The 22,935-nt window shown below is 34.8% G+C and overlaps 2 protein-coding genes across 3 annotated transcripts in view; one reads left to right on the forward strand and one right to left on the reverse strand.

The window, feature by feature from the left end:
- fry (microtubule binding protein furry) overlaps positions 1-22,935 on the reverse strand; it is a 1,411,512-nt gene that overhangs the window by 726,406 nt on the left and 662,171 nt on the right. The window lies entirely within an intron of this gene.
- CNMaR (G-protein coupled receptor) overlaps positions 1-22,935 on the forward strand; it is a 114,353-nt gene that overhangs the window by 58,235 nt on the left and 33,183 nt on the right. For both annotated transcript variants that reach the window (XM_081727913.1, XM_081727914.1), the window contains exon 2: positions 85-271. In XM_081727913.1, the coding sequence (XP_081584039.1) occupies positions 85-271 (187 nt within the window). The remainder of the gene's footprint in view (positions 1-84; positions 272-22,935) is intronic.

Genomic DNA, 22,935 nt, shown 5'->3' on the forward strand with positions numbered 1-22,935 from the left:
TAGCTTAAGTTTGGCACTCACACAAAATAGATTGTTTCCTGTTATCATTACTTAATATTTTTTGTTTGTTTTTTATACTTGCAGCATACATACGGACCATCTGAGCCAGATCCGGTGGACGTTATTATCCAACACACCTTCAACCTGCTGTACAACACGAACTTTGCCATTAACATCGTTCTCTACTGTATCAGCGGGCAGAATTTTCGAAGAGCTCTCGTCACGCTGTGTCACCAGGAAAGAGGACGCCGTAACGATACTCAGGTCACAGGTCAGTAACGGTCAATTCTATACGTGGACCGTCCTCTAGTAAATGCTCACACACAAAAATGACTAACACCGAATAACAGCACTCTCTACATGGTTAACATGTAATGAAACTTGCATGTGTTATCTGTAAAATTATTTTCAAGTGAAATTATGTTTGTTTGTGTTGATATTATCACTGAAGTAATGTAGCTTTTTTCGTCAAAATACATGTTTTTAAAAACTCTTTCCTTATTTATTATTAATATCTGTAAATGTAGTTTGTTTCTTTAATATTCTAAATAATATATACATGTATTTTTAACATAATTTTATAAAACACATTGTATACAGTTGTACATAAATATGCATGTCCATCCTGAACTAAACTATACAAAACTTTCTGGCATGAAATCCCCAAGGACTTCAGTCGACCATGCGATTTTAAATTAGGAAATGTGTGGACAATGTACCCCTATTTCTATCGAGATTATTGTTGGTTTTGTTAATCGAAATTTCTAGGAGGCAGCTCTAGGGCTGCCAGATTTTTAGGGAGAAAAGGCAGATATGTGATATAAGGAATATAAAAATAATGAACACATATGGTTTCGCATAGTAATGTAGAATAGTTTTAATTGGCAACCAGGGCAGTTTCATTAAAAATAACTGCAACAAATAAACAAAGAAGTATATTACAATTCTCGGTGGAAGTCCATGTGGTTCGCACTTCACGTTAAGTAGTAGAATCTCGTCCAATATAACCTCAGTGCTGAAAGGACACTAAACTGAAATTCAACCAACTAAGTACATTACACGAATCTTGGTTGGCTTTTAATTGTATTTTAACGAAGACTTTGGATCTCTTAACAGTCTTTCACATCCAGTTTAATACACTCACAAAATCTTTGCTGGTCATATCGGAATTCACAACCGCTTGGGAGTTCTACTTTTATTAGTACACAATAATTTCTGTTCCTGGCATCAGTTTATTACGATCAATCGAAACTGATTTTATTAGTTCACAGTAGCTTCTGTTCCTGGCATCAGTATATCACAATCAATCGAAACTGCTTTTATTAGTTCACAGTAGCTTTTGTACTTGGCATCAGAATATCACGATCAATCAAAACTGCTTTTATTAGTTCACAATAGCTTCTGTTCCTGGCATCAGTATATCACGATCAATAGAAACTGCTTTTATTAGTTCACAGTAGCTTCTGTACTTGGCATCAGTAAATCACAATCAATCGAAACTGCATTTATTAATTCACAGTAGCTTCTGGTACTGGCATCAGAATATCACGATCAAGCTAAACTGCTTTTATTAGTTCACAGTAGCTTTTGTTCCTTGCATCAGTATATCACGATTAATCGAAGCTGGTTTTCTTAGTTCACAGAGCTTGTTTCTGCCATTAGTATATCACGATCAATCAAAACTGCTTTTATTAGTTCACAATAGCTTCTGTTCCTGGCATCAGTATATCACGATCAATAGAAACTGCTTTTATTAGTTCACAGTAGCTTCTGTACTTGGCATCAGTATATCACAATCAATCGAAACTGCATTTATTAATTCACAGTAGCTTCTGGTACTGGCATCAGAATATCACGATCAAGCTAAACTGCTTTTATTAGTTCACAGTAGCTTTTGTTCCTTGCATCAGTATATCACGATTAATCGAAGCTGGTTTTCTTAGTTCACAGAGCTTGTTTCTGCCATTAGTATATCACGATCAATCAAAACTGCTTTTATTAGTTTACATCAGCTTCTATTTCTGACACCAGTATATCATAATCAATCGAAACTGCTTTTATTAGATCATAGTAGCTTGTGTTCCTGGCATCAGTATATCATGCTCAATTGAAACTGTTTTTATAATTCACAGTAGCTTCTGTTCTTGGCATCGGTATATCACGACCGATCGAAACTGCTTTTAGTAGTTCACAGTAGCTTCTGTTCCTGCCACCAGTAAATCATGATCAATCGAAACTACGATATGATCGAGAAAGTGTTGACAGACAAAAGGCTGAGATGCTACAACCAAAGTATTCTTACAAATAAGATTGGGGTGCCAGTTAGATAGGTTATAAACACACACAGCCTGTTGCATTGTCTTTCTGAACTCTCATCACCAGGGCCCGGATCTTGTTGACAAGTCAACTTTCTTCTGTTACGCATAGGAGAAGGCAAGTTCAAGTAAAAATGTTATCCATCAACACTAGGTTCTAAAAATATAGTTTTTTAGGATCAACTTTTGGTCTCTTTTTGCTGTTTTGAAATTTCAGGTCTTGTTTTAATATTTTAAGGTGACTTTTAGGTCACTTATGGTCTTTTTATTCTTTTTTTCTACATAAGGAAATCTTTAAATGAACACGGTTTACGGATGTGGAAAAGACGAAGTTGAATAATCTCTTTTCTTATTTCCTGACTATTGGAGTGGAAAAACTGCATTCTTAACAAGCTAATGAAAACTAAACTGTAGCTGGTTAACGAAAGGCGGGGGTTGGTAGGTGGCCAAACAGATAGTTTTGGGTTATTGACCACAAAGAATGTTATCACGTGAATAACTAAAAATGCATTAGATGGCGTACAAGGGCTTTAAACGGGTTTTTATCTATTATTTTCATGTAGTCTAAACTTGCTAAGTTTTATTGTTTAAGAGTGCTTCCTAGTTTCAACTCGGGAGTGAACTTACGCTTTCAATACTTACAATGCCGTACAATGGACTGATCAATGGACATAAGTGATAAATGGACTGCAACTAACTGAAACAAAACTTTTTGAATATGAGTGAGAAATGTTAATTAAAAATCCAATGGATATTAAAAAATGTCAATGTTTAATGAAATAAAAGTTTGAGAAAACGTAAGTTTTAAGGTCAATTTTTGTGATTTTTAGGGTCATTTTACAGGAATTTAGTGTCATTTTATAGGTCACTTTTTAAAACTTTTTAGGTCAACAAGATCCGGGCCCTGCTCATCACCAAAGTAATTACGTTGTTGATTTGCGTTGCTGACAAGTGAGAAATCAGTTTATCTAATATTTTTTTCGTACAAACTTAAAAAGGAATTTTAAAAGCATCCGGGAATATAATTTATTTCATTTGTTTAAAGAAAGGAAGAAATCGTTTTACAAGGAAAGCGAAAACGTAAACCTTACGGGAAAAACACAAGATATGGCAACCCTATGTAACTTTTTACGACGTAAGGTGAACGATGAATTGCCAAGCCATCAGGTTCTCCACGCGGTCATCCAACTGACTTAGTCCCGACAAGGTTGATTTCACAGATCACATAAGAATTGGTTGACCAGTAGGTTTGGAGTCAGGGCTGTGTGGCATTTCGATATATCGATCAATTGACCGATATTTTCAAATGTCGGTATTTCATTTCTCATTTCAGTAACTACATACTTTTCGATATATTGATTATATTTCCATATTTTATTGATGTCGATTTTTCATACAACCCTAGTTATGGCATTGAGTGCATTCCAACCGTAGATATTTTTTGTTAGTAATTCAAGAACGAGCTTAACTGATGGGATCGATATTTTCAAATGTCGATAATTCATTTTCATTTCGATAATTCGATACTTTTCGATGTATCGATTATATTTCGATATTTTATTGATATCGATATTTGTATAATTCTAGTTAAGGCAATAAGTGAATTCCAACCTTATGTACTCTTTTGTCAATAATTCAAGAATGAACCTGACTGATGAGAGTTAGTGCAAACGAATACAAGAAGAAAGTGTTACACGTAGAAAATGGCACATTACTTCAAAGAATACCATTTAATTTAAACAAAAATAATGGTGAATTAATAGAATAACAGTTTAAAAGGCACTAAAGGAAGAAAGTTAAATAATAAAAATAAGTTAGCATAAGAATGTGTTAGGTCTATTGATGTCGGCATAGATCGAAAAGAACAATCCAATTAACTTTACGACTGTACAAACAAATCTGTGTGATTACAACATAAGCCAGCTCTCTCAAGATACTGACAGAAATAAATTGTGAATAAAGCACCACTTGTAATGACCATTTACAACTTAACTTAGCAAACATCAGACGTTACATGTTTGGCATTTTGTCTTTCGTATTACTATTCAAGATTTCTATGCAACTGAAAACTAAATAATCTATATATTAAAATACTAGAAAAGTTTATATGCTTTTGGTCAAGAAAAGTTTATATGTTTGTCTGAAAAGAAACGTTTATATGTTTATATATCTCCAATCCAGGCCCGTATCCACGGGGGGCTAGGGGGGCCGGGCCCCCCTAAACTTTGGCTGGCCCCCTAAAAGTTTCACATTAGGCTTGCAAGTGAACTATAATATGGTGATGTATATAATATGATTGGGTCGGACCCCCCTAACTTCTACCGGGCCCCCCCCGAAATTTTTGGGCTGGCTACGGGCCTGCTCCAATCCTTTCGACAATGAGATCTCAAAAACCACAAGTGCTAGAAACGTGCTATTTTCGCTGGTCTATTTCATTTTTTTTTAGATTGTCCAGCTCTAATTGAATATTTAAAAAACACGGCTGTTATTTCTTTATTACATTTTTTTAGGGGTACACTGGAAGTGTTTAAATTTTAAAAACGAAAGCAGCAAATCCCCTGCGTTATACATCCTAACACTATACAATTGTATACAGGAGTTGTATATCTCTCAGGCGTTGGTTTCATGGCCAAATAATAATGAAAAATAACTATTTCTCTAGTCCTAGGTGAATCTTTATTGTTTGGAGAGTTTTTTTCTAATAAACACCATATATCACTGATATTATAATTAACTGTGTGTGTAATGTATTTGCTTATTACATATTGCACGCAAGAAAGAAAACACTGATCATACATAAATTAGAAATTCCAACCGAAAGTAGGCTCAAATGTTGCAAATGGTGTGGGATATTGAAAAAATAATCGGAAAAATCTCCCTTTTATGGTACCCCTTGCAGATTTTTATCAAGACGTCTTTCACTTGTGTTTGTAAAGTGTGAGAAATGACAAGAAGATTCATGTTCATATGTGAATGCTGCGTTGTGCAGAGAGCGCAGGTTCAGCTAGTTGTGGAATTTAAAATTATTTACACAATTATCGAAAATAGTACAATATGTAACTTTAGTTTACAACACTGATTTCAAAAACTTATGAAGGAAGAACAAATTATTATTATTCAAGATTTGGAGAAACCAATGATACATCGGAAATCACACGAGAATATAAGAAAATAATCTATTTAAACAGAGACTTAAGTGTGTCCAAATTTGATCTTTGCCAACTGTCTTTCAAAGTTCCAAATCAGATAAACCTTCTTATCTGTCTTGTTAGGTCTAAGTGCTCTAACTACAAACATAAATGCACTGACTACCATTTATATATTTATTCCACTAAGTTCCATATCCACATAACAGTATCCAATGTATATTATGATCCAATTAAATCTCCATCTATCTATTTATCTAATTAGAGATTACACCTCAATGAAATAACATACAAAAGATTCCTAAAATCCCGTATCCATTTTACTCTGATTGAAATCCATAGTGATTCGATCATTTGTTTTCACAGTGTTTTCCCTAACAACTAATATTTCATATCTAGGCATGTGCTAACTACTATAACATTTGATATCCGTAATCCATAGTCTCATTCCGAACAGAGAAGTAGGCCAAAATGCACGTTATGACTAACAAGCGGGAAGTAGGGGGCAAGAAGTGTACACGGTTTTCAAAGGAAGCGCCAGGTAAACAAGTTCGGAAACCTCTGCTCTACTCAATATATATGGCTCTTAACTTAATAAAAATAATTAACATTTACTACAGTTTTTTGACGCAAAGAAGGGATGAATTTCTCACAAGGTTAAGGGAAGTCCGTACTTAAATTGATATATTAACACCACATATTTCAAAGTTTGAACATTTGCCCGTAACTGTATCAACGAGGCACTAAGCATAAACCAATTCATTATGCTTACTAAATATATATATAATTTCTTACGATTTCTCGTACTGCAAACAGAGTGGTTCACCATACAATGGCACAAACAGGTAACTCCGTTCACTAGGGTACGACAGGTTGACAAGTGGTCTTACCTTCTGATTGTTCAGTTTGTATCACGTAAGAATCGCGTTCTTTAATACGAGGAGCATCATTTCAGGTTCTGTTTCTGGAGGAAAGAACAATTCTCCACCGATATCGATACAAGTATCATTACGGTGGCTCAGTGGCAGTGCGTCCTCTGGCGCGTGGGTTCCTGGTTTGATCTCAACTTCTGCAAGTGGGTTTCGAGATGACAAACATGGTGTGTGTGTGGGTTTCATTGGGGTTCTCCCTCGAGACTTTTTTATATTCAGTAGATTTCAAATGTTCCTATACTCAGTATTCTCCATACCCACGTTTTGAAGGCTTCCACAAAGTACTCTGTGCTTATGTTTCGAAGGCTTCAAGATTCAGGTCACTAATTGTTGATTATTCCCGTTACTGAGTCGTCTTCCATAAGCAATAACGAATAAAGGAAAAAAACAGCATGAAATCACTTCAAACTTTTCATCTAATCAATACACGATAAGGATTTTCTGTATGAAAAAATCATCTTGTTTCGATTAGAGTTTCCTGTTAATCTCTTTTGTACTATCGGTATGCGAGTTAAGGAAATTTATTTTATTCTATCTTTGGTGAAAAAATGGTTTACGTTGTTTACCAAATGAATTAATTTATGTCCATGGTCGTATTGCTCTGTGCCTAAAAAATTGCAACACAGAGAAGCAGTTGCTGCATATGGTTGGCAGGAACAAACAAAAGACAAGACCAGTTTATTTATTTATTTATTTATTTATTCTTATTATGATTTTAAGTGATCATGTGTTTGATCTCTGTAAATTGGAAATTGTTCTTGGAAGTTATAAAGAAAGTTTGATTGGAATGGAAAGATCGAAAACACATAAGAAACTTATATATGAACCAACAAGTAAGTGTTAGAATGGGAGAGGATACTGCAATTGGAAGGAGAGTTCGACAGGAATGCTGTCTCTTGCCTACATTATTTAATATCTATCTAGAAGAGAATCAAAAATAGCCTACAAAATAAAATGAAGGCAGCATTTCACTAGGAAGTAGAATAATTAGATGTATACAGTTTGCAGATGATACGTGCTTGTTGCAGAATTTGAAGAGAAAATGAATAAGATGTTAGAAAACTTGAGGAAGGGCTGTGAAGAATATGGAATGAAAATAAATGTTAGACAAACAAAAACCATGGTGATTGGAACGAAGAGGTCGGTATCAAATATAGAAGTAGGAGGAGAGAAAGTAGAACACGTGACTACTTTTCGATACTTGGGTAGTATTATTAGTCATGATATGAAGTGTGAACGTGAAATAAAAGCAAGGATAAAAATGGCGTAAGAAATCTACAGGAGGAAGAAAATACTATTTTGTGGGATCTTTAATAAAGAGCTGAAAAAAGACTCGTAAAATGCTTCGTGTGGAGTATTGTACTGTATGGGTCAGAAACATAGACATTACGCGAAAATCATTAAAAAAAACGACTGGAAGTTTTCGAAATGTGGGTGTGGAGAAGAATGGGAGAGAATTGGTTGGGTCGAGCGAAAAACGGCTGAGAAGGTGTTACAAATGATGGTAGAGAAAAGAACAATTTTGGATATTATGAAGAAGAGGAAGAGAAACTGGTTGGGACATTGGCTAAGAAAGAACTGTACCATGAAGGACCTGCTAGAGGGTATGGTGGCAATAAGAGAGGGAGGGGGCGAAGGAGACTACAATCAATGGACGATATCAAAAATGAGAAATCGTACGTGAAGACGACAGGTAGCAAAAGAACGCAGAGCATGGAAACTTTTAGTTGCAGCAAGTGATTTGTCAATAATGGCGGAATATCAATGATGATGATGATGATGTTTTTGAATACGTTTAGGAAGCTTTATTTCACATGAGAATGTTTCGATCATATTTAAGCAAGAAATAGTGAATTTCGAACAAACGTTAAACCTAATAAACCAAGTGGAATAACTATAATTTAAGAAATTTTCCGCATCTACGAATATTTGTCCACAAGAGAGTTGTATTCTGAGTCACAAACAGGAAAAAGAGATTCAGAAATATACGAACCATAAAATGCAGTGCAACTTGGATATAAAAAGAGAAAGAAATCTCCTTGCTCCTACAAAAACATCAATATCCATATATATACATAAAAATAACAGAGATTTTGAACGCTACAACCAAGGGTAACAAGCAAATATATGTATACAGATTCTTGAATAGCTCATGTGAAAGCAAAAAGACGCTGATTGTACGTATCTTTGTTGGTTCGTATAGTATAATGAGATGCGATGTCCATTTCCTCACAACGCAGCCAAGTTTAGTCAAATCGATTCAATAGGAAAATTTCGTCTCCTTTTCACAACCATCTCGGAACAATATTTTTCGTGCTTCTTCAGCCTTAGCTAATATTTTAGCTCGTAACTAGCCTGGACGTGTGTGGTTAGACTTTACAATGCTTTATTTCGAGACGTTTCTTTGACATCAACAATAGAGAGGAGGGCTGGCGCAAATCCAGAAAATTGGTTTCCATTCACAAAGCACGAGCGGGATGGGATAAAAGGTCTGTGTGCAATCCGTATAATCAAGGCTGAAATTGGCTCTACTAATGACAATGAGTCTCAAACAAGACAGATGCATACATTCGTTTGCAGCTGTTTGCTTTATATGCAATTTTTTTTTTCTTTTTCATTTTTTCAAACCTCGTTTAGAATTTGCTTATCTTAATGTTAGCACTGATTTTTCATTGAATCGATTTCTGTATTGTACGTACAGTTTCACAGAAGTTCTTCCTTAAAAATATATACATAACAACTTTCTCTGTAAAACAACATTAGAAACTACATAGCAAATCTGTCGTTAATTAGTCGAATGGTTCATGTTGTCAGGACAATTCTGGGTTGATTTCATTTACTAAGCAAATATACACAAAAGGCATAAGTATCGGGCTTTAATCTCGCAGTGGGTCATTTTGAGGTTTATGTATGGAGTTTTCCCTCATGTGAATGCTGCAATATAACTTTCAAACGAATGTCCTGATTATCTTCCTAATGATATTCCGAAATTTCCTTTCCAACTTTCTAGTGCTAAAGTTCGAGAGATTAAACTTGAACCAAGTACTGTGCAAAAATAGAGAGATATCTACTAGCACTGCTGCCAAGTTTAAGATAGTTTTAACGAAGTACAGCATAACCAAGTTTACTCTAGGTCCGTAGTCAATACTGAGACAGGGTTGCTATCCTCATTAAGCCTCAACCAATGAATCAATCAATCAACTAAGACAAGGGGTGCTGAGATTTTTTTTCGGGGGGAGGCTTAATTTTACTTCAACATATATTCTTGATTGTAGATTTACTCAAACAAACACCTGAAAGTCTTAGAAGCTCAAGATGGTCGCAGAGGGTCTCAGCTTCCTCTAGCTACGAGCTTCATTTACTCTGTCACAGATTTAAATCATTCACACACACATTTGGCAACTATGCATTGTATTAAATTAATGTGCACGTACATAAAGTAACTAGTACACTAGTCAAATAAACTAGATTGGGGGTGAATCAAGCTTAATCTTACGAACTCTAACGCTTCGATTGTAAAGTATTCTTTTTAAATAACTAAAAAATTATAAAGATATGTCTAAATATGTAATGTTCTGTAAGTATTCAGATGAACTGTTATTGGATCAAAAGATCCAATATATTTCAATCAAAAATCTTCTTGTACGCCTTATATCTGGAGAACTAATATGTAGTGAGGCCAAACCCAAACTATCACTTAAATCATTATGATATGCTTATTCCGTAGAAAATACGAAAACTCGATTTAGGGGCCGTTCAAAAATTTTGTAGCTCCTGATCCCATTGAACCAAAAGATCCAATATATTTCAACAAAACATTTTAAACCCAAACTGTCACTTAACTCAGAATGATGTGCTTATTCCGTAGAAAATACAAAAACTAGATTTAGCCCCCTCAAAAATTTTGTGGACCCTGATCTAAAAACTAATTGACCAAGATCGAAACCTTTGATCCATTTTTAGGTTTTCTAAAATTCTTGTTTGTTTATTTGCTTCTATTCAATGGGGATAGACTTTGCGGGGGGGGGGGGGGTTAAGGTAAAGTGATCATTCTCAATAACTATAAAAATATTTAACTCTTAATCTTTGGAAGAGCACCAAATGCTTTAAGTCTTAAAACCATTTCTTCATTTTACCAACACCAGAAAAAAAAAAACTTTTCTGCTCCTTAGGGTACCATATCTTATAAAAGCTTGTTTTTAGAACATGCTATGGTTATTTTTTAAAATTTAACTAGATTTGAAAACTACCCCATTTTGGCTTTTATTGAAATTGATTATGATACAAAACCACACTCCTAACTCATTCAAGATCACGGGACATACCTAGGTAAATGTGTCCCATTTATTTCAACTGTCTTTTGTACTGAATCATTTAAAATACTTCAACTGAATTATAAAGACGCAGAAACTACTTATATGAGCTTGAATATAAATTAATATACAAACTAATTGCTATATAATTGTTTTGTAATCAGCATCTGGTCTTGTATAATTTTTACCGATTACTTACGTATTTATGAAGTACTAGCAGAATACTTGCTTTTCGCACGGGAAGAAAGCGTATCATTTTGGACAAAAAGGGCTGAATTTGGATTAAATAACATTGGAAGTGTCACTGTTAGTCTCAGCGACCCCGAAAATTATGGATTAGACACTAATATAGGTCATTTTCGATCACTTTGTATATCTTCCCCCACCCCCAAGTTGCGGGGCTGAATTTGGACTTAAACTGCATTGGAAGTATCAGTGTTCATCTCAACGATCCCAAAAACTATGAATTCAACACTAATATCGGTCATCTTCGATCAATTTTAAATATCTACTCCTCCCCTAAGTTACACCGTCAAAGTGAAGTTATATATATATATATATATATATATATATATATATATATATATATATATATATATATATATATATATATATATATATATATATAAATCCCAGGCCCAAACCTCATCTATGTTGAAAATTTAATCAAGATCGGTCGGGTGCTTCGAGACCTATAGAATAATGCTCTGTGGTTCAGGGTGCCATTTTTAGAATACCCGGTGTATATACGTGTATAATATATATTAAAGAGGGATATATATATATATATATATATATATATATATATATATATATATATATATATATATATATATATATATATAGGAAACACTACTATAGACATAAAAACACTACAATTGCTAACATTAAGCAGAAAAATTAACAAACTTATCATAGGTAGAACTGCTTATTTTTTAACGCTTAGTAACCATAGCTACGTAACCGTTCAAATGATTCACTTGCGATCACGATCTTTGGAACCTACAAGTCAGTTTTAAAATAAATAAATAAATAAATAAATAAATAAATCCCGTAGCCTACTATTCTTATAGTCCTGAAAGGGTTAACTGCATTTCCAATTACGATTGGACTTAAGAAAATTTGCACACAAAGTTTTCGCGATAAACAACTTTGGATCCCATTATAAACTTGAAGAATGAAGACAAAGACTCGCAGTTTTAAAGAATGTTGTGTAGAACACTTATATCGCAATCACTTTGTATTCACTTGTTGCAGGTGTTCTTCTTCTTAATAATTAATGACATTAGGAGACAACATTAAAAATAGAAAGGATTTTAATGGAAAGATGGATGATCTACAAGCTTAAAGGGAATTTGCGGCGAACAGGAAATCGGATTGTTTGCTCTACGTGAACTCGACGCATACATCATGAAACGTCCTTCACCTTCGACAGAAACGGAACATTTTCTACATTATCCCCTGCCGCTTAAGCAACCAATTCGCCATTAACGAAGAAGAATAGCTTATGGAATAAATAAACATAATAGGAATTAGAATACACATATTCAGCTTCAAACAGTGAACAATAATTTTTATTTACATGATTTATCGATTCGGCGTGAAAGAAATTTTTCAAGATATGTATATTTACGAATTTCTAACGTCAATTTATGACAATGCAACTTTTGCAAAGTGAAACTATGTTTTCTCGAAATCCATGAAATTTATGCTAATGTTTCGTTGGCGAAAAAGAAAAATATCTACAGAGTAACCAAAAATATCTCGAAGATAATACGAGGGTCTCATGGAAAAGAATGTTTTGATGTGAAACTTATACGACATCATCTACTTTCCTTGTCGGCTAACAATAGTGTATAACACAATCTTCCTTCACAGTGGCAATATAGTAAGGGAAAATTTCTCTTGTAAGCCTGGGGGCCGTTCCATACATGACAAATTAATTAAGGGGACAATACTGACAAATCTCAAAGTGACACGAATAAATATTATTTCTAGATCCCTAATAGTAGACTTTTTTTTTTTTTTTTTTTTACTGAAATGGGCACCGACTCATTTTTTGTTTTATTTACCTTTTATGTGCTGTTTTGTTTATGTAATGTAGCAAACCTGTTTGATGCTTCATTTATAATTTCATGTTCGTATGGTATATGGAGTAAGAAAATTTTGTCTTTAAAATGGGCCCCCTCGAACGGCGGGGAGTTTCCTTGGGGAAACAGTTGCCCCCTGCCCCCCACAAGTTACGGCCCTGGTTCACTAACAACGTTGTCAAATGTAGAGGACATGGCAAACGAACGAAAAGAGAAACAGCACTTAAAGAACTCTAACACGGACACTAGCAATTATTCGAATTAAATAGTAACAACGAAAACAAGAACAATAAAACGAAATTTAGTGGTGATCCGACAACACTATACTCTCAAGAAGTGTTCTACGTATAATGCGAGAGACGACACTGCCAAAATTTCATGGGCGGGGATTGACGACCGAGACACAGCCTCCTGTTTTATTGGGTGGTGAAATTGGTAAATCTAGGTCAAACCTTAACTCATCGCCATCACTATAATTGTGAGACTAATTATGGTGACAAATAATCAGATATTTTGAAATGCATCTATTTTACACGTTCATTTTTAGAATTTCAGCATCTATGGAAATTTACTTATCGAATATTTTTTTTCTGGGGAATGTTATATAATCAAAGCAACTGATGGGACTAAAGAAATGTTTTGGACGAATTCAGTTATTACGAGAACCATCAACACCAAAAGAGAACGAAATCGATTTTCTTGGTGCCAGAATTACGGCACGAAAGCGAAGTAAATTCAACTCATTCACCGCAATATTAAAAATACAACGAACAGAAACTAAAAGAGAAGATTTATATAACAAAAATCATAGCTTTATCTGAATTAATAGAAAAAAGAAAATGAAATACGGTTAGAATCACGAACCCACCATTCATAACGAAAGTATATTTTTAACAACCTTAATATTTATTAGAAAAAAATAATTCAAGGATTTCTCGGCAATTTCTGTTTATACCATGTATAAAAACATAACACAAAATAATAAACTTTTGCTATTCTATTCGTATGGAGGCAGACAACATCTGTTGCAACATATAACGAACAGACACGTTTCATATGGTATCAGCGCGTTAAAACAACTTTCACAAACTAGTTCTTAACGCACTTAAAAAAAAAAAAAAAAAACTAGAACACAGCTTTAACATTTCACTTCAAATAAAAACATTCCGATATACATAAAGAGAAAGGAAAGAAAAAACTCTCTCACTGATCAGTACCTTGGCTTAATTGGACAGTAGTTAAATCGTTCTGTCTTCAGCGGGTTCGACTCCTGCTTGTGTACTAATCTTGTCATAGGCGACGGCATGAATCATGTAACCGTGCGGTCGATATCCCTGATTAATATATTTCATAAAATAAAATTTCATTTCAATGCACGCTTCCATGTTATCAAAGGCAAATAACGCTGGTTTAACTGAACAATCTCTGTTTAACACCAACAGTTTGCAACTCCATTACTTTGGACCTTGCAGCCTGGAATCAAAAGTAACTACTTACAAATCAAAATAATTCTTAAAATCCTCAGGATGCTGGTATTCCGCACAACCATTAACCATTGAACTACACTAACAAAAGCTCTTTAGAAATAAGAAACTAAATCTTAAATCGCAAAGATTTACTCTATGAAAGTTTTTAAAAGAGTTTACTAAAATCACATTTACCTTCTCTGTACGTCCGTCCGTCTGCGAGACAAAAAAAAAAAAAAAAAAAGTTTCAAGACCGAAATTCAAGTAAAAGTGAGTCACTTTTAAATGAAAATTTTCTTAAGTTTGAAACCTTTACATAATAAAAAATTAGCTTTTAGGCCTTCTACTAGCTCAAACATTACGAATTTTTATATGCTACTAAAAATTATTTTTTTCAACAATTTTGTATACATGTCAAATTCCTCCGACTAACCTGACATGCTAAGAGCAGACCAACTTTTTCAGAAACACCCCTAGAATGTTTTGGTTTTCCCCCTTTTTCCTTCCCAAAGACAATTAACATTGGGTTCTGTAAGGGTTATTGAAGCTTTTTTAAATGCCTATCCATTGAAACTTCACTTAAAAGTTGTGGATGCGGAGATGAAAATTGTACAATATTTGGCCAAAGGGACATTTAACGCATTACGTTAATCTAATTACAAAATCCCAGGTTTAGAAAATATTAATATTATGTATTTTTAATGTTTTACTAAGAATGGTGTATCCAATAATTTTGCACCCATTTTATGTTTCTTCTCCCTACGATGTTGTAATAAAGATCAAAAACTCAATTTTTCACTTCTGTTCTGAGAAATTTTGTAGAATTTCCCTTTTTTCCCCCTTTCGGAAAAGTGCAAGTTTCCTCAACTTTCACACAATTTAAAGAACAACTAATTAAATATCTTTTTAACAAGGTATAAAAAATGAAATGAAATCTAAGTTTTACGTCCCACGGTTATGCCGGTTAGGCTAAAGGAGACGGTGATGATGAATAATGAATGAAATGGTGGAATGAAGAAAGTGGGAGGAAACGGTAGAACCCCGAGAAAACCCACGCACACGGTGTTTGTCCACCACAAGGTTCACTTGGCCGGGGCTGGGATCGAACCTGGGACCCCAAGCACCAGAAGTGAACGCTCTACCACTGAGCCACCGCGGCCCCCTTAACAAGGTATAGTTTGTATCTCTGCTGCGTTTACAACCTGTCTTATAGTCAGTTTAAGTAAATGCTACGGTTTCCACGAAAACTTTTGGCGTTGGAAATAGGCTACCCAATATGGAGGCCACAGTGACCAAAGCCGACACGGCAATTTTTGGGACTTTCTCTGAGTTGCTGAATAATTATGGTCATTTTAAGAAAGGATTCAGCTTCTTCTTCTTTTTTTTTAAATAAATAAATCGGTTATGAACCTAACTGCAATGTACAGGGCTGTCCGGAAGTGGGTACCCCCCTTTAGTTTCAACAGTATAGTGTTAGTTATGGTAGAATCTCTGTACGCAGCTACCTTGAAATCTTAGCAGTCATAAACATCGGTATGATCACCATCCATCTCGTAACACAGCTGAATTCTGCGCCAAGTTCTCGCAGATATTTTGCAGAGATACTCCGGAGTCACAAGGGTGAAGGTGTGTTCCACAGCTGCTCGTAATTCCTGCGTTGTGTGATATCGAGTGTTTCTTACTTGTTGCTTTATGAAACCCCAGAGAGTATTGTCTCGCGTCGTCAGATCGGGACTTCTTGGAGGTACAGCAAAGGGAGCTGGTGGAGATGCACAACCTCTTCCAATCCAGCGGCCGGGAAACTGCATTCCAAAAAACTGTTACCAAGCAGAAAACAGCAATGTTGCCAGCCAATGCCAAGCAATGTTACCAAACAAATGTGGGTAAAACCTAAAACCGTCAGAAAACACCAATTAGGAGTACGCTCACTTCCGGACCACGCTGTACTATTAATGGATCACTTTCAAATTCAGTCAGGATGTAAAGTTAAATGTTAGAAATCGAGTTCGCTGATAGAGGCGATATTCAAACCAGAAATGGTAAAAATAAACCACTTCTGTTTTTAGATTGATCTCTATAGAACAATAACGGTAAAAAAAAAAAAAACTTGGCAATCGATTAAGTGCTCCAAGAATACATGTGATCTCCATTCTCAACTCTCTACTAAAAACGTAAATGATAGAAAGTCACTATAATGTCCAGTTTCTATTGGTCTGCATAAAGCAGAAACAGTAAACGATAATAAGATGTGATTTTAGACTACCAAACTATGCTATGCAAAACTGTCGGAAATTTCATAAAATGGTTTTAGTCCGTCCATCAGTCGACAAGTATCAGAGCAAAAGCAGTAACAGATATCGAGATCCTGTTTCTTGCAATTGATTCAGCGTCCCAACAATAGGTTCTATTTCTTATGTTAACTGTCTATTTAAACTAGAAGTGGTTCAGATTAGTCATTTCCGGTTTCAACGTTTATCGCCATAGAGCGAAAACGGTAATGGATAGCGAGATGCGGCTTTACCAATGATTCAGTGTGTCAAGGCAACGTATCATGACTATCCCGAACACTCGACAAAAACCGAAAGTGGTTCAAATTTACTATTACTTCCAGGTGAGAGTTATCGAGATGTGGTTTTCTGCAACCGATTAATTATCCAAAGAATAGGTTGCATCCTCTCTATTCACCCTCTATTCAACCCAGAAGTGGTTCAAATTAACCATTTCTGGTTTCAACACTTTTCGACATAGAGACAAGGTAACAGAGACAAGCGGTTTTCTGAAATCGATTCAGTATCTCAAGAGAGCACATTGTCACAACTAGCAACATTCTACCCAAACCGGATGTGGTTGATATTTAATACTTCCGGTTTAAATACTGATTTTCATAGAGCAAAACCAGTAAGACATATTGAGATGCAGTTTCTTGTAATCAATTCACCTTCCAAAGATCAGGTTCTATCTCTTCTCTTAACCCTCGATTCAATTCGGAAGTGGTTCACATTAACCATTTCCAATTTCAACATTTATCAAGCGAGTAATAGCTTTTTGATAAGGATTCAGTGTGCGAGAACAGGTTCCATCTTTGAGCTCATTAATTTATTGCAACCAGTAATTATAGATGTATTACTACAAGTTTGAGATTGAATTTCCACAGTTTGGGAAGTCTACTGTAGTTTCACACTATGAAACGAAACCCACTTGTTTACGGAATTTATTTAGCGTCCTGAGAATAGGTAACGCGTTCTTTCTTAACCCCTATGTAGCGACAAACTGTTTTCTGCAATCGATTAAGCACTCCAAGAGTATATCCCAGCTCCACCCTAATTTCTCTACTAAAGCGGGAAGTGAGATATCTATTACTTCTTCTGGTTTCAATATTAATAGAGAAATGTCTCATCATACGAACAAAACATTTTCATGGGATGTACACGTGACACTGGTACTTATTAACTTGGCGTCCAATTCTCAAAAAAATAAGTTCTTAAACTGATAAGTGCAAGAGTATCAAAATGCCTAGTGATATCAGCCTTTGAATTTTTATATCCGAGCCTATACTCGCACGTATATGACACTATATTGCTATTCCCTACTCACAAACAAAAGCTCCGCAAGGAATATATCATACACGGCCTAGGCTAGCAGTTAGAGTTTCTGTCGAAATCCTGGGATCGAATCCACTGCCCTTTCATTCTGAGGTTTCTCCAGTTTATTTTCTCAATTCCACCAATGGCAAGTTTGGATGGTAGTTTTAAATACATACTGGTCAAAGAAATTCTACTTGCTTTCCCGTTCTTGTAATTCGTTCTGACTGTTAAGTATTGAAGTGTAAATTAGCTTCAAAGGCTGTATTTGGCTCAGGACAAACATTAGAAGGAAGAATATGAATTGTAAAAATCATTCATTCATTTACATGAAAGGTAATTCTGATTATTGTACTTTTTCAGAAATGAAAGAGCGAATCTGTATGCAAGGCCTAAATTAAATAGAATTGAAGCATGACTGAGAATGCACATAATACTAAGTTCTACATTTTTAGCTTCCTGGTAACGTACGATCGACCAACTGACAATAATGCAAGAAATAAACACTTTAAGTCTTCAAAATAGGATGCATCTTACATTCTGAATATAACCGCCAATGTCTCATTAAAAACTTAATGCAGAGTAGATTTCCATGAAACGCTATCTTCAGTTAATATTATTTACCTGGCCTCAGAATTATCAGTTTTGATATCGTTTATTAATTATAATTTACTTCCACCTTCCTAGTTATGCTTCCACCATGTATTCCGGGAAGCAAGTATTCTCACCGTCGGTCTTTTGGCTAGAGCGCGAGCTTCTGGTGCACGGGCTCCTGGATTCGATTAGCGGTGGTAGAGTTTGAGCACATTGCTGTGGTTCAGATTCCACTTTAAACTGTAAGCACATGCTTCACATTGCCTCAATGCTGAAAAAGACGCTAAACTTCAACAAACAAGAAGAAGATACAAAAATAAGAATTGTAGTACATTTAAATCTGTTTCAAAAGCATTGGCGAATAGGTCAGTACTTTAGAATTAATAAACAACTGGTTGGTCGTTTGGAGTTTGTTCTCTATTTCATTGCAGAATCCGAACCGAATGTACGACCACTGACATCGAATTATGATCTCCATTTCAAAGGGGGGGGGGAATAACTATTTAACAACGATGGACGAAAGAGCGCATTAAAAAGAATATCTCATACAGTCTTCAACTAATCAACTAAATAGTAACATTCCGCCTTATGCAGAGTCGTTTTGACGTATGATTAGCATCATACTAAAGGTCTGACTACTGCAGGAAACAAATGTTAGTCGAACTCCCAACAAGTTCAAAGCTAATTGCAAACTAAACAACAAAAATGTGGCTTATCATTTTTACAGACCGAAACGTGCGACTAGCTATACACCTTTTGTTCACCTTACGAAGTAGGCATCCACTTTACCACAGATGTCTTGTGGGAAACCTATACTCAAGGGATTTTTTCATTATCCCGGATCACGACACTCGACTTGTTCACAAGATTTTTACTTAGGCCTCCCTGCTGCTAACAAATAGCGCATATTGCATGGGTCTTTAAAAAGAAGACGTCACTCATTGTTGCAGTTCAGCATATCTGCCCCTATCGTCATTTCTGATTTCCTAGACTGACACTTCTTATCTTCAATGTGGAAAGTTCCTCACCTTTCCTTATTAAAAACTGTACAATGAGCAAAAAAGATTCAAGGAATACACGTATATATATCGGATGTCTAAAAAAACAATGTCACCGACGGACTACACAGCACTATTATACAAGTCAAAATAGTGCGATATATTATATATATATATATATAATTGTATACCTTTCAGGTTCTCATCTGAAGACGCGAACTACACTATGTGGCAACGTAGCAGATAAGACCCACAGAGTAGATCTATCAATCCATCAAATAGTTACATTGATTCATTCCAGACGGCAGTTAAAGTCAATAGATGCTGATGTTAGCACCATCTATTACCGTAACCATTGATGTAAGTGCTTCGTAGAGCAATGCTAATAGTTCCGAGTTAATCTGTGACATTGTTACTTAATGAAATATTTAATTACCTATAGCGGCTGAAGGAGGCCCGGAGAGTGTATAAGAGTATGATATTTTTGTTTTATTTTGACCTGAAGAATAGCGCTCTGTTGTTCATGGGCGTCATTTTTAGAACACTCGATGAGACTACAATTAATGTACGTAATAGACGATATCAAAAGAGAAAAATTGTATGTGAAGACGAAGGAGCTAGCGGAAGGCCGTGGAGCATGGAAGCTTCTCAGTTGTAGCAAGTGACCTGCCAATAATGGCAGAACATCAGAATATCTATTATATATATATATATATATATATATATATATATATATATATATATATATATATATATATATATATATATATATATCCTTGGACTGACGTGTTCAAAAAGCGAACATGATTGCTTAAAAAAACACTAAGAGATAAAGTTCATTGGAACTCAGGAACATGGACAGAGGGTAGCGAAGAAAACCAAATAAGCAGAAAACCATATGCATAACTTTTTCTTTTTTTAAAAAAATCTATCTCTTATTAATCATTTGTTCATAGATCTATTACTTATTTCATGCAGCTGCTTTTGTTATGGTAATCTATTCAGATGCACTTTATAAAGGCCTGACTTAGCAGCATAAATTTAACCCAAAGCCACGCTTCAAGAAGTTGGCAGCAAGAGTCTTGGCACCCGAGATGCGACAGTTTCCTTAGCAACGGTTATTACTTATGCCTTCCTTCACTACAAAACGAAGAACAACTATGTTTACATATGCTCAAAAGAATAAATTTTCTTCCAAGAAGTCGAGTCTTATACATTGCGAATAACTGCACTGTCCATCACGGATTTAATTATAACATATACGAAGTGAAAGGCTCCCGGGTAGTCAATTTGAAAGTCCACGTGAACATAGACCATGGTTTGACTTCAGGTGAAAGCCCAACCTTGATTGGTCTCCAATTTTATATAAGTCAACTGAAAGAAACAAACGAATGACCGGTGATTTCCTTCCTTCTTTGAAGCTCTCCAAATGACTATATAACTTCCAATATCCAATTGAAATATACTGTTGTAATGACGGACCGAAAGTATATTAAAACCAAACGACGAAAATGTTTTCTTCTTCTTGGGTCGGCAATATCTCGATTGATTTGACGAAGCTTCCCAATTTTCCCTGCCCTCAGCAATATTTTTTTTCATTTAACTGTGGTTTTTAACGAGTTTGGTTTACCAAAAATTCTTTGTATATTTACCCTCTCTCTGTGTGTGTCCAACCGGTAGACAAAAAAATAATTACTAGATGGATAATCACCATTTTGGCCAGGACGAAGAGTGAAACAAGTTAAGAATCGAGTTCGTAGATGAAGATGATATTCAAACCAAAGAAATCTACAATTTCCGATTTTAATGTTGATTACTATTGATTAAAAAAACGATAATAGATAACAAAAAACTGTTTCCTGTAATCGATTCATCCCAGGAATATATTTCATGTCCATCCTTAACTCTCTACGAAAATCAGACTTCACAGAAATCCACTAGAACCCCCAGTTTCAATACTGTTCTACATAGAGGAAAAACGATAAGAGACAGTAAGAAGTGGTTCTTTAACATAGAAACAGTTTAGTGTTTTGAGAATAAGTACCACTTTGTTTCTTAATCCACTTCCGGTTTTAACATTGATCACTGTACAGAAAAAAATGTAACGGAGAGCAAGAAGTGATTTTCTACAATCAATTAAGTTTCCAAAATATACTCCATTTCCATTCTAATCTCTTTACTGAAATCCGAAGTAGTATATTCTACTACTATTTCCGGTTACTATTGAGAAACTATTACGCCATACAACAAAATCAAACTCATCCGCTGGTGTACTAATAACAGTGCTACTTCTTCTTCCTTACACATTGTATTATATTATGCATCTTTGTGTTATATTTAAATCGCGGGTTTCTTCTATATATTTTTCTTGACTATATTGTGTGCTATTTGCTCCTCTTAGGGCAAGGTTATATGCCTGACTATAATAACGTTCAAAACTCGCGTAAGTCATGTCGAAATTAAAAGAGAAAATTCTTTTCTTTCTTTTTTTTCTTTTTCAAAACACATCTAAGTCATTAAAATTATTAATTCTAAATTCTCCTCAAGTCACGTCGGCATTCTCTGAATAGAATTCCTTGAAAATATAAAATTTGTATTCCTTCAGAATATAACATTTGATTGTTACTAAATCTCTGATCCTTGTTTATCGTTGTATTTCGGAGGGAAAGCTAGTTTACAGACAAAAAGTTATTAAAATACTTTGTCACTGTAAACACTAACTAAGAAGGCGTTAGAATGTTAGTATGCTTATTTTAAATAATTTTTGCAAGGTAATGTAATAATGAATAGTTAGCAAATAATAATAAAAATAACGCATTATAAGCATTTTAGATGCAAAAATATATAAAAAATTATGTTTATTATTGTGCAGTACTTCGATTTTGTAAAATATTATGACTTAAGTAGTTTTTGGGAGACAATACATGGAATTTGTTAAGTTGTTTAGGCCTAAACCCCAAATCAGGTATATTTCTGCATTTTAGTATATTTTTATGTATAACCATACATAAGATATACCGCCGAAACATGTTCCATTAACGGAGGATCTATAGCAATACTAGTTTTTCGTTTTTCCTGTAAAGAGAGTGCAATTGGAAGGGGAGTTCGACAGGAATGCTGTCTCTCGCCTACGTTATTTAATATCTATCTAGAAGAGATGGTGAAAAAGAGCTTCAAAATGAAGACGGCATTTCAGTAGAAGGTAGAATGATTAGGTGTATACGGTTTACAGATGATATGGCCCTTGTTGCAGAATCTGAAGAGAAAACCAATAAGTTGTTAGAAAACTTAAGGAAATGTTATGAACAATATGGAATGAAAATAGATGTTAGAAAGACAAAAGCTATGGTAATTAAAACAATGCAATCGGTGTCAAATACAGAAGTAGGAGGGAAGAAAATAGAATAGTTTTCGATACCTAGGTATTCGATAGTATTATTAGTCATGATATGAAGTGTGAACGTAAAATAAAAGCAACGACAGGAATGGCGAAAGAAGTA

Source organism: Thermobia domestica, chromosome 10, assembly GCF_964235325.1.
Source record: "Thermobia domestica chromosome 10, izTheDome1.hap1.1, whole genome shotgun sequence".
Lineage (NCBI taxonomy): Eukaryota > Metazoa > Arthropoda > Insecta > Zygentoma > Lepismatidae > Thermobia > Thermobia domestica.